Source organism: Phragmites australis, chromosome 8, assembly GCF_958298935.1.
Source record: "Phragmites australis chromosome 8, lpPhrAust1.1, whole genome shotgun sequence".
Classification (NCBI taxonomy): Eukaryota; Viridiplantae; Streptophyta; class Magnoliopsida; order Poales; family Poaceae; genus Phragmites; species Phragmites australis.
Genome location: NC_084928.1, coordinates 27,014,230 through 27,025,751, shown reverse-complemented (window position 1 = coordinate 27,025,751; position 11,522 = coordinate 27,014,230). Strand labels below are relative to the sequence as shown.

The 11,522-nt window shown below is 48.1% G+C and overlaps 1 protein-coding gene across 1 annotated transcript; it reads right to left on the bottom strand.

Annotated features, from left to right (window-relative positions):
• Positions 1 to 3,286: 3,286 nt before the first annotated feature.
• On the bottom strand, positions 3,287 to 4,090 carry LOC133925924 (ethylene-responsive transcription factor ERF039-like). Its single transcript, XM_062371664.1, has one exon. It carries the CDS (start codon positions 3,986 to 3,988, stop codon positions 3,314 to 3,316), a length of 675 nt encoding a protein of 224 aa, XP_062227648.1. The 5' UTR covers positions 3,989 to 4,090; the 3' UTR covers positions 3,287 to 3,313.
• Between the last annotated feature and the right edge of the window lie 7,432 nt (positions 4,091 to 11,522).

Here is an 11,522-nt window from a genome sequence, read left to right as displayed (position 1 = left end):
TAGTCTCGTGATCTTTTCTGTTGGACAAATTGTGTAAGATTAATAACTAATTCGACGCTGAGGTAGTTGTCCCATTGTGAAATTGAGTTTTGGACCAAGCAGTATCATATCAGCTAACGGCCTTCTAGAAGCTGTGAAGCGTAGGCGAGTGTCGTCTCACACTCGCAAACGCCAATTGATCAAGTGACCTGACCGGCGTTTATACGACCGTTGGATATAGAATGAAAAACGTTGTCTGAGATCGTCTCATTGTCACTGGAGCTGACGTTGATCGCATCGCATGCACGGTACCTGCTTGCGGCGACGTACAAGCCAATCAGCACATTTTGACAGTGTCTTGGCAGCTTCTTAATTAAATCTTAATCGTACTGCATCATAGGTGAAAAATCTTAATCATACTACACACTCGTGGTTCGGAAAAAAGCCATGGACGAGTAGCAACAGTACGCGTGGCAAGGCAAAGCAAGAAATACGATGTGTTGGTTTCGTTCGATCGAACTGGGGATGGCCGGACAGGCTTGCCAGGGCGCTCCCAGACTCAGGTCTTCCCAGGGACAAAAGCATGCTCCGATACTCTCTCTGATGCGTCGCTCTCTCTCAACCACTTGACTGTCTCTCTGAGATTAGTTATGCTTGTCGTCCGAAGAGGAAAAATAAAAAGCGATACCCAAGAGCAACGCCACATTATGGTTGGGGTGCATAGGTACCTCTTCTATCTAAAATTACTATTCTCTTCTATCTAAAATTACTATTAAAAACATCTACAATGAATATTTTTTAAAAAAAATTTATGTGTTTATAACTGTAGCGCGCTACTTCTGAGATATCAAGTTGAAATATGCCTTCTTTTGCATATGATGAGTCATTGATAATATTGAATTTGAGATAATTTTGTTTATACGTGTTCTTATTTATGGTTAATCAAAGTTTGAATCAGAACAGACTGTTTCAGAGTAAAAAAATGCCTCACCTGAACATCTGATGTGTGGGTTCTCGACCATACTGGATAGTTAGGTGGTACGGTGAAGTGAGAATCAGAGTATTTTCAGTGCTGAAGAAGAAATATGAGTAAACATCGGATAGTCTGGTGTTTCAATGTAAGCACCGGAGGATATCATTGGGTCTTTTATTGCAGAGAGGTTGCAGAAGGGTGGTTCGGTGGATATGTATACACCTGATTATTCGGTGATGGGTATGAGATCACTGAAAGCTTCCATCGGACCTTTTCTTGCATAGAGCAAAATTTTCTTAGAACAGATAGCGCTACACTCACTGGATGGTCCGGTGTTCAGAGGTAAAACACATCGGATTATTCGGTGTTCACGTTTTTAGTACAATATATTTTGAATTGAGAATTTGTGATTTTAGTTTTGAGCTAACATGGTTTGGAGTTGAAGAGACATGTTTGCTTGTCTCATAGTGTGCAAGTGATGGATGTAACTTGGCGGTCGACGGCAGGATAATTGGGGCTAAGCGGGAGGCTTGGTGCCGAACGATTAGGGAATTCAGACGGAGTCAAGGTGACCCTAGTTGTATACGTGGAGGTCAAGCAAAACATGAAATAGAGGATGAAGACGGCGTGTTAACAAAGTCAAACGAAGGGGATGCCGATGCAAGTGATAATGCGGCCCGAGGGATTAGGAGCGGGAGAGGCTTGCTGGCGGTCAAGATCGCAAGATGGAGGACACGCATCATCATCGGAGCACTCGCTTCAGGTGAAAGCAAGTGACGACTAGCCACGCTTTGAGAAGAGTGTTAGGATTTCACGGTTTGGCTTCAAAACCGTAGGAGGACTGGAGGAGTATGTGGCACTATAGCAAAGTTTGCATCGAGACGAAACTAATTTGTGAAGACGCCGTGACCGTCCGATAAATGGAGAAGAAAATAGACCAAAATATCTTCGGTAATAGGTAGAAGTATATTACAAGAGGAGTATTTTGAGAAAAAGTTAGAAAACTTAGGAGTCAAATTTTCTAGTGTATAAATAGATAGGTAGGATTATGGGAGGACTTAAACGAGCTACTTGAGCCCCTTATGTCATCTATATAAGAGATTTGTGCTATGGTTTTAGAGAAGATGAAGAGGAGTGCTTAGCCTATGTATTAGGTGAGAGTTTTGTGAAGAAATTTTTTTAATCTGCTTAAAATAGGGCTGATCTTTGCTGCAATAAAATTTATTTTTCTTCATGTTATTATCCTTACCTCCTTCTAGTTTTACTCTATTGGTTCTCTTGCAAGTTTGCAAGTTTTCGGTTTCCGGATTTGATTTTTGATTTTTAGCTGAAATTTCAGTACCTTATGAGGTCATTTTTCTTGTTGCTAGAGGTATAAAATTCGTATACATATGCTTATATAATTTGATCTTATATTTCGTTGCCTCTAGATAATCAACTTGGAGAGTTTCATTGCTCGGTGTTTATCTTTTCTTGTTTCTTTATAAGTTGTGATATTTTGAGTGTTAAGACACATAGATTGATCTTAAATAGAACATATAGTTCATATACTATCTGTGAAGCCGTATTATCTCGATTTTCTCTTGTTAAAACTTATCTATTTTTACTTTGCTTGAGTTTTAGTATGTTGGATGATCTAAATAGAATAAAGATATCAATTTTACAAAAAATTTATTGAACCGACTATTCACTCTCTGTAATCACCGATCTCGATACTAAAACTTCATTTAGATACTAGCTTCGCATCGGGTGATACCAAAGGATCAAGTAGAAGATCCAATAAAATTCCACAAGATAGATGTGTTCACGCACTGAAATGTTACATCCACTATTTACACTGTACTGATGTCTGAATCAGGCTTCCTTGACCAGATAATACGACAGTGAAGAAAAGAATCTCTTCAAGTGCGTCGACCCATCATCTCTCATCTCTGTCTTACGGTACATTAGTTGAATATTTAGCGTTGCATGCATGTATATGTACATATATTTTTAGTGTACTGGCTATATATGCAGTTTTGCTGAGCCATGCATGTACCTTAATGACCATGCTTAAAAATCCCTTAATAAATAGCCATCAAAAGTCAAATATAAAGATAACAAAATTCAGAAGGTAGGGTGCTAGGCTCGCCAAAATTCAGAAGGTAGGGTGCTAGGCTCGCCAAAATTCAGAAGGAACGGTTGAGCCGTCGAAGTAATTAGTACTGGCTAGCAGCTGGGCTATTCACAAGCAGTCAAGAAGAGAGAGTGATCACTGATCAGAGGGGGAGAGAGAGATTGATCTCAAAAAGAGAGAGATCTCAAAGAGAGACAGAGAGAGGGTTGTGGGGGGGGGGGGGGGGTGGGAGGATTGGTTAGTCATTACAAGTTCCACAAGAGCGCACCGAACCCCGAAGCCATGATGCCGTCGGCCGGCTGCGTCCAGAGCTGATGGTCAGTATCGAACCCCGGCACGACCATGTCGTCGTTGGCCGCAATGCCGGCGGCGTGCATCCACGCAGCCGGCTCGTACCAGGGCTCTGCAGCACAGTCGTGGAACGACGTCGTCCAGAACATGACGTCCGCCGCGAAGTCCTCGTCGATGGGCGGAAGCTGGACGATCTCCTCGAGTTCCTCCTCCTCCTGGTCAATCAACACCTGTCCTCCCGGCTGGGATGGCTCTGGCGCCGCGATCGCCATGGGGTCCATCGACGCGGCGCGCGCGGCCGCGACCTGCACGTCGCGTGGCGCGGCGGAGGCCGGGCGTGGCAGGGACGCGGCCATCTCGGGGAAGTTGAGCACCGCGGAGGGGCCCTTGACGACGAGCGCGGCGGCGTCGTGCGCGCGCGCGGCCATCTCGGGCGTCGGGAAAGTGCCGAGCCAGATGCGGGACTTCTTGCGCGGCTCACGTATCTCGGACACCCACTTCCCCCACGCCCTCATCCGCACGCCGCGGTACGTCGGATGCCGCCCGCTGCCACTGCCGCCACGGTTCCCGCCCCTGCTGCTGCCGCTCTTCGCGCCGCCCCCGTGCTGCGTGACCTCGGACCCTGGCATTGCTAATGGAAATTAAACTCCGCAACGGTGCAATAATGCAGATGCTGTGCAGGCTTGGCGTCGTCGTGCGAGCTAGATCGACATTGCGGAGATGGATGTTTGAATAGGAAGAGGCAGCGAGGGAAGCGATCAAGCGAAGGGGGGTCTTAGTAGAGGTTGGTGGTGGCGCATGATACTGACAGCCCAACGAACGCTGCTCTTCTACCCTAAGGACGTCCCTGTCGCGGCCATCGTCGTGAGTGACGCTCCTTCTCTCTCTCTCTCTGAAGACGACTGTTGCAACGGATAATTTTTCAACTAGACCGTTCCACTACGTAGGCTAAAATTGCTTACAAATATTGAGCAATCGTACACTAGCCAGATGACCCAAAAACTAACTTCCTTTTATACGAAGTTTCCCTAATACCTTAGACATGCATTACGATCGATCAATAATATTTTTATTTAAATTGTATCAAGCAAAGCTTGAACTCGAGATCTTAAACTCTAATACTATATTAAGTTATATACATTATAAAAAATCTAAATTAATAAAAAAATAGATAACTTAGTTATACTCAACAATAAACACCACAGACGTTGTGACTGAGTGAAGAGGTCGTGAAATAATTCTCCAATCAAACCCTCTACTTCACGGTCTAGACACGTACAACATTCAGCTGTTGTCCAGACTGGATGAACGTGCACGGTAAAATTTAGGATGGAAACGGATCGAATACGCATAGAATCGAATTTGGATAGTACGATTTACCACATTTTAATTCGAATACGAATATGGATCTGAATATCCTCGAATACGAATACGAATTGGATAGTTCGAATACGAATCCACATTCGGATATCTACTCGATCTTCAAAATTCAGGTCGGAAATTTAAATTTTTGAAAAAATTTAACTGAAATTTGATAAAATTCGACTGAAATTTGTTCTAATTTGATTGGGCCGGAATTTTAGAAATTTTGTTCAAAATTCATGTTGGAAATTTAAATTTTTGATCAAATTTAACTGAAATTTGATGACATTTGACTGAAATTTGACTGAAATTTGTTCCAATTTGATTGGGTTGGAATTTCGTTCATATCTGAAATTTCTAAAACTTTAGCAAAATTTGGTTCCCTGATTGGCGGATACGGATACGAATCGGATATATTTCGAATTCGGATATCCACATTTGAATCCGAATCTCGAAAATGAATTCGGATATATCCATTTTAGTACCCATTTCAGAAACGAATACGGATACGGATATCCATATTCGTATTTTAACGGATACGGAATCGGATAATTTGGATTTCCTACCATCCATTTCCATCCCTAGTAAAATTCGAGTGACAGTGACTGGACATCTGTACTATTATATGACTGCCCATGTGTACTTTGACAATGTATTTTAACGGCGGGTTACGAGAATGAAGTCCAAATAATGCACCTGAACGTACTTCAGGAATAGCACTAATGCCGACCATTGTAACTTACGGATACCACCTTGCGTAAATATTTGACACCGAAGCATTGGTCACGGTCACTCCTCGCTCTCCATAAATGACTTACTCGCTTATACACTACTGTAGAAATTTTTTCACTGTCCGTTTTAAAATCATCTTCACTGCTAATTTAAGAATCGACAGTAGGCAACGAATAGTGATGATTGTGTACTATCACTATTGACTCGGTAGACTGGTAATGAAGGGTTTTATCACTGCCGACTCAAAAATTCAGCTGACAATGATAAACCTGAAATCACTGCCGGCTCGGTGTTTTGCCTTTCCTCCCTCCCCTCCTCCCTCTCTCTGTCCTCTCTATACTCCCTCTCACTACTCGATCTCTCCGTCTAAATCAATAATAAATACACCTTCATTAATATATAGTAATGAACACATATTTCAAGTTATAGACATCGACAAATACACATATGTATATAATAGTTCTCACAGGTCACCTCTGAAAAGTCGGTCGAGTTCAGCCAGTTCAGTATTTATTGAGTAAGAGTTCGTCTTGCCCCAATAAATACGACGAGAGTTTCTTCTAAGGAGAAGACTCAAGCTTGGCTACGAAGTTTAAGAGTAAGGAACACCACAAATGTATTGATGATAGAAAAAATAGATTGCTCTGGAGGAGTATCACAGCGTGACTTGGTGTGTTTTCATCTCTGTGTTGTTTTTTGCTATCTCCCTCGTCCTCTAGCCCAGGGGGCCATGACCCCCTATTTATAGGGTCATGCATGGCTTGGTGTATAAGTTATCACAATGTATAAATATCTGGGATCTGATCGAATTACCGGGCCTTATCCTGGATAACTACTTTCTACCCTACCTGGGAGATAAATATCTATCGTGGTAACTATCGTAGTGCCTGCCCCTGAAGACGGTGAGCCGGTGGCCAATTGCGGCCCTTCGCCGCACTACCAGGGGTGTCAGGATAGCCTCCATTGCGCCGGGGTTTCAGAACGGTGCCCACCAGCCTAGACATTTAATGCCGGTCACTTCCTTGCAGGCAAAGCATGACCGGTGCTCTCCCTTCGGTAGATCATTCCCAAGACTTGCTGATTCACCTTGTAGCCTCCAGGAAGCCAGCCCAAGCGACTGGAGACGGGGGCCTCGGGAGGCATAGCTCTGGAAGGTGAAGGCTTCGGGAGGCAGGACTCAGGAAGGCCGGGGCTTCAGGAGACCGAGGCTTCGGGGGACCGAGGCTTCGGGAGAACGAGGTCTCAGGGGGGCGGGCTTCGGGAGGCCGGGCTTTGGGAAGCTGAGCCTTCAGGAGGCCAGGCCGGTTAAGCCAATGGAAGGCTTCGCAGGTACGAAAAGGTACCGCGAAAGGACCTGATGACTTTAGAGGTCTAACCTTTAGCTCAGGGTCCGGAGATCAAGGCTCCAGAGGGACCTGGATAGTAATCTTCAATCATTATCCTCAGGTTGATTTATTTTCTCCCAACAGTACTCCCTCATTCTAGGGCCCCGATGTTTCGGAGGGGGGAGAGGATATAGAGGAAAACCAACCCCAGTCTGGTATAGTATCAAGGATGCCTGATGGCAATTCCTTGTCCGTAAGAAGTTTTTTCATTGGGAACCGTGGGCATCGATTGCGAGGCCCAAGGCTGATGACGTACTGGTGGTGGTGATCTGCTCCGGACCATTAGAGCTGTCATGCGTGGTGTTGGGACCCCGGGAAAGAGGGGCATCAATGGATGTTGTGTATTCTAAGGTCCGTGCCGGGGCCGATACAGGTTATCTGGATTCTTTCGGCATTGTTCGAGGTCGTCAGAGTAGAGGTTACGTGTAGGATTGGGGGACCCTACGCGTTTGCCTGGCAGGATGAGACGTGCCACTGCTGTGTTTTGATTGGACAATGCGGGGGTCGTTTAGGGTCTTGTGCCCACGCCCCTGTCATGCGCCGAAAGGAGTCTCGGTTATTAATGTGACGGGACGTTCGTACAAGAAAACGAGGCATTCGTCGTGGAATGCTGCCATGTGCTAGCAGAACGACCGGGGTATGGCCACGATCCCCTCCGACATTCAATGGGGGACACCGCGGTGTTGGTTGCGCTTCATCTTCAAGGCTTATATGGTTGCTTGGCCCGGGTATAAAGCTGGGGTCACCCGGCTGGATTCTCAACAGCCCTACGAGCGAGTAGTTAACCTTGACTTGAGTATGGCGTTGTCCTCCTCCTTATCCTCTTCGGATATGTCGATGATCTCGATGGCTTCTTCGAGAGCCATACCATTTTGGTCATCGGCAGAGGCGCCGGTGGCCACGTCGCTTCCATCCTACAGGGGAGGCGGCTACCTGCCGCTCTGGGCCGACCCTTGGCTTGGGAGGCCATGCCCATCGAGATCATCGATATCTACGATGACGATGAGGAGATCGACTGGGATCTCCTGCGGGGGGAGAGCGAGCAGGTGTCTGCAGATACGATGGTGAAGGAGGAGGCTGGGAAGGCAAGAGAGAAGGCCCCACCCATGACCTCCTTGTACTCTTCTTCGTCCTCCAACAGATCGGGAGCCAGCTACTGTATCGGCTTCCACAGTGATAGGCCGCAGATGAGGCCCATACACTGCTCCATGCGTGACCCCTGCCGGGACCCATAGGAGATGAAGGCGGTATCCTGGAGGGAGTTCTTGGTGAAGTCATGAGGCATCCATGTCCCACGGTCGACCAAGGCCATGCCATGGGCTCATGGTTTGACTTAGTCACCTTGTACTCTTTCTCACCCTGTTTTTCTCTGTCGAGGTCTATCTTCTTCATAGCAATTTCTGTACTATAGCTTTTGTATGTGTCCTCTAGATGTACTTGTTGTTTAATAATATAGTATGGACCTTTGGGGATAGTCGTGTTTCTTTCTGTATCAGAGTGCAAGGGGATATTTCGAACGGGTGACCGTATGTGTGTGTGCCTTCGTGCCTTCGAGCCACGCTGCTTCATCCCCTTCGTAGGTGATGGCTAGTTTTTCAGATGACCGCGGTATCGAGCCTTCACATAGATCATCATCAGTTTCGTTCCTTCTGGGGGAGAGGTAGCCTAGGGAATCTGGTGTGGTAGATACGTAGGGAAACTAAGGAGGGCCGAATGAAGCAGTGACGACCTCGTCGTTGCCGGTTGTTACGTACTCCTCGGGCTCAATACTGGTAGGGCCTTCTTCCAAATTTGTTCCAGATTTTTGACTCAGCGGGGTCCATCTGGACCCTATGGAGACAAGCTACCGAGGTGGTCCTTGACCCTTCGGGTTCCTTAGCCACTACCTGGCTTCAGAGGCGATCTATTTAAAGCTTCGGAGGTGTTGTTGGAGGTGGAGCCAAAGGCTAGATGGGAGAGGTGGTCCGCGATCCCCTCGGCCTTTTAGCCGCTGCCTGGTGTCGGAGGCATTCCGTCCGGAGCCTGGCGATGGTGTGTCGGAGGCGAAGCTGAGGGCCAAGCGGGAGAGGTGATCCGTGAACCCCTCGGGCCTTAGCCGCTGCCCGACTCCAGAAAGACTCTGTCTAGAGCCTGGTGATGGTGTGTCGGAGGTGAAGCCGAGGGTCAAGCAAAAGAGGTGGTCTGCGACCCCCTCGGCCCTTAGCCGCTACCCGCTCTGGAGGTAGTCCGTTCGGAGCCTGGCGACGGCGTGTCGAAGGCGAAGCCGAGGGCCAGGTGGAAGAGGTGGTCCGCGACCCCCTCGGCCCTTAGCCGCTGCCTGACTCTAGAGGTACTCCGTCCGGAGCCTGGCGATGGCGTGTCAGAGGCGAAGCTAAAGGCTTGGCAGGAGAGGTGATCCGACCCCTTCGGCCCTTAGCCACTGCCCGGCTCTGGAGGCACTTTGTCGTGAGCCTGGCCATGGCGTTTCAGAGGCGAAACCGAAGGCTAGGTAGGAGAGGTGGTCCGCGACCCCCTCGGCCCTTAGCCGTTGCCCGGCTCCGGAGGCACTCCGTCTGGAGCCTGGCGACCGCATGTCGGAGGCGAAGCCGAAGGCTAGGTGGGAGAGGTGGTCCACGACCCCCTCGGCCTTTAGCCACTGCCTGGCTCCGAAGGTACTCCGTCTGGAGCCTGGCAATGGCGTGTCAGAGGTGAAGCCGAAGGCTAGGCGGGAGAGGTGGTCCGCGACCCTCTCGGCCCTTAGTCGCTACTAGGCTTCGAAGGTACTCCGTTCGGAGCCTGGCGACGGCATGTCAGAGGCGAAGCCAAAGGCTAAGCGAGAGAGGTGGTATGCGACCCCCTCGTCCCTTAGCCGCTGCCCGGCTCAGAAGGTACCCCGTCCAGAGCCTGGCGGCGGCGTGCCAGAGGCGAAGCTGAAAGGTAGGTGAGAGAGGTGGTCCGCAACCCCCTTGGCCCTTAGCCGCTACCTGCTCCGGAGGTACTCCGTCCAGAGCCTGGAAACGACGTGTTAGACGTGAAGGGAGAGGTGGTCTGCGATCCCTCGGCCCTTAGCCGCTGTAGTGAATTTGTGGCCTCTGCAATGAACAGTGGAGGGTTCCACTATGTTTCTCGTGCCACACAGCGTGGGCTTTATTAAATGTCAGTATAACACTCATAAAATGACGTATGAAATGTCTCTTTAAAGGAGATGGTAGGGTAATGATTTTACCTTTACCATACATGTTTGAGTCACGCGGGTCATGCCTTTCCCTGTAGGGAGGGGGATTTTTATACCCCTTTGATCTGTGTGCTGTGCCCTTTGGGGGCCAGCAAGTTTCATACCACTTTGGCACGGAGGCATTTTCCTTCAAGATGCCGGGGTACTCTTCCCGTTAGGTCCTTTCAGAACCTTTCCGCCCAGCGAAGTTTTCGGAAAACATCCCCGTTTGCGAGGGCTTTTGGAAGTCTCTCCATTTTGGTGGAGGTTTGGTAAATTCTCCGTGGTGCGGAGGTTTGGTAAAACTCTCCATTTTCGCCAGAGGTTTTGTAAAACTCTCCGTTGTGTGGAGGTTTTTCGAAGTTGCTCCGTTTTGGCGGAGGTTTGGTAAAGCTCTCCGTTTTTGCCGAAGGTTTTGTAAAACTCTCCATTGTGTAGAGGTTTTCGGAAGTCGCTCCGTTTTGGTGGAGGTTTTGTAGGGTTCTCTGTTTTGTTGGAGGTTTTGTAAGGTTCTTCGTTTTTGTCAGAGGTTTTGTAAGACTCTCCTTTTTTGCCGGAGGTTTTGTAAGATTCTCCATTTTTGTTAGAGGCTTTGTAAGATTCTCCGTTTTTGTTATAGGTTTTGTAAGGTTCTCTGTTTTTGCCGGAGGTTTTGTAAGACTCTCCGTTTTTGTCGGAGGTTTTGTAAGGTTCTCCGTTTTTGCTGGAGGTTTTGTAAGACTCTCCATTTTTGTCAGAGGTTTTGTAATATTCTCCATTTTTATTAGAGGTTTTGTAAGGTTCCTTGGCATAAATTAATGCCGAAGGCCCTACACACTATTGGAGCTATGCAATACCTTCCAGGAAACCTAGGCAGTCTTGCCTCCAGGTGACTTAGGCATGCTATGCCCACGGTGTGTAGGCTTGTCGTGCTCCTGAGGAAACGCCTGGGGTGCATCGCAACACTGTCCACCAAGGATGTGCCCTGGCGCGTGGCATTATACGACCGAAACTATGCAATACCTTCTAGGAAACCTAGGCATGATGCCTTAGCGGCGACCTAGGCATGCTTCACCCGCGGTATATAAGTATGTCGTGCAATGAGGATTTCTTGCGATAGCATTCCTCAGAGCACCTCATCCTGACATCAGGGCAGTCCCCCGATATGTGGCGTCCACACACTGTCGAGGCTACACAATACCTTCTAGGAAACCTAGGCAGTCTTGCCTTCCAGGTGATCTAGACATGCTACGCCCGCGGTGTGTGGCCCCATTACCTACCGGGGCAAAGCCTACCCTCCAGGAAACCTTTCAGGTGACCTTGGATCTAGGGAAGCAATGCTTACTGGTGTGTGGGCTTGTCACACCTCCGAAGAAATCCCCCAGGGGCGCTGCAACTACATTACTAAGGAAGTCCCTTGGTAACCGGCATCTACACACTATCGAGGCTGCACAATAGCTTCCAAAAAACCTAGGTAGTCTTGCCTTACAGGTGACCTAGCATGCTACGCCC

What these genes read in the sequence shown, in the direction of transcription:
- LOC133925924 (XM_062371664.1), bottom strand. Translation starts at nt 3,988, where the DNA reads ATGCCAGGGTCCGAGGTCACGCAGCACGGGGGCGGCGCGAAGAGCGGC.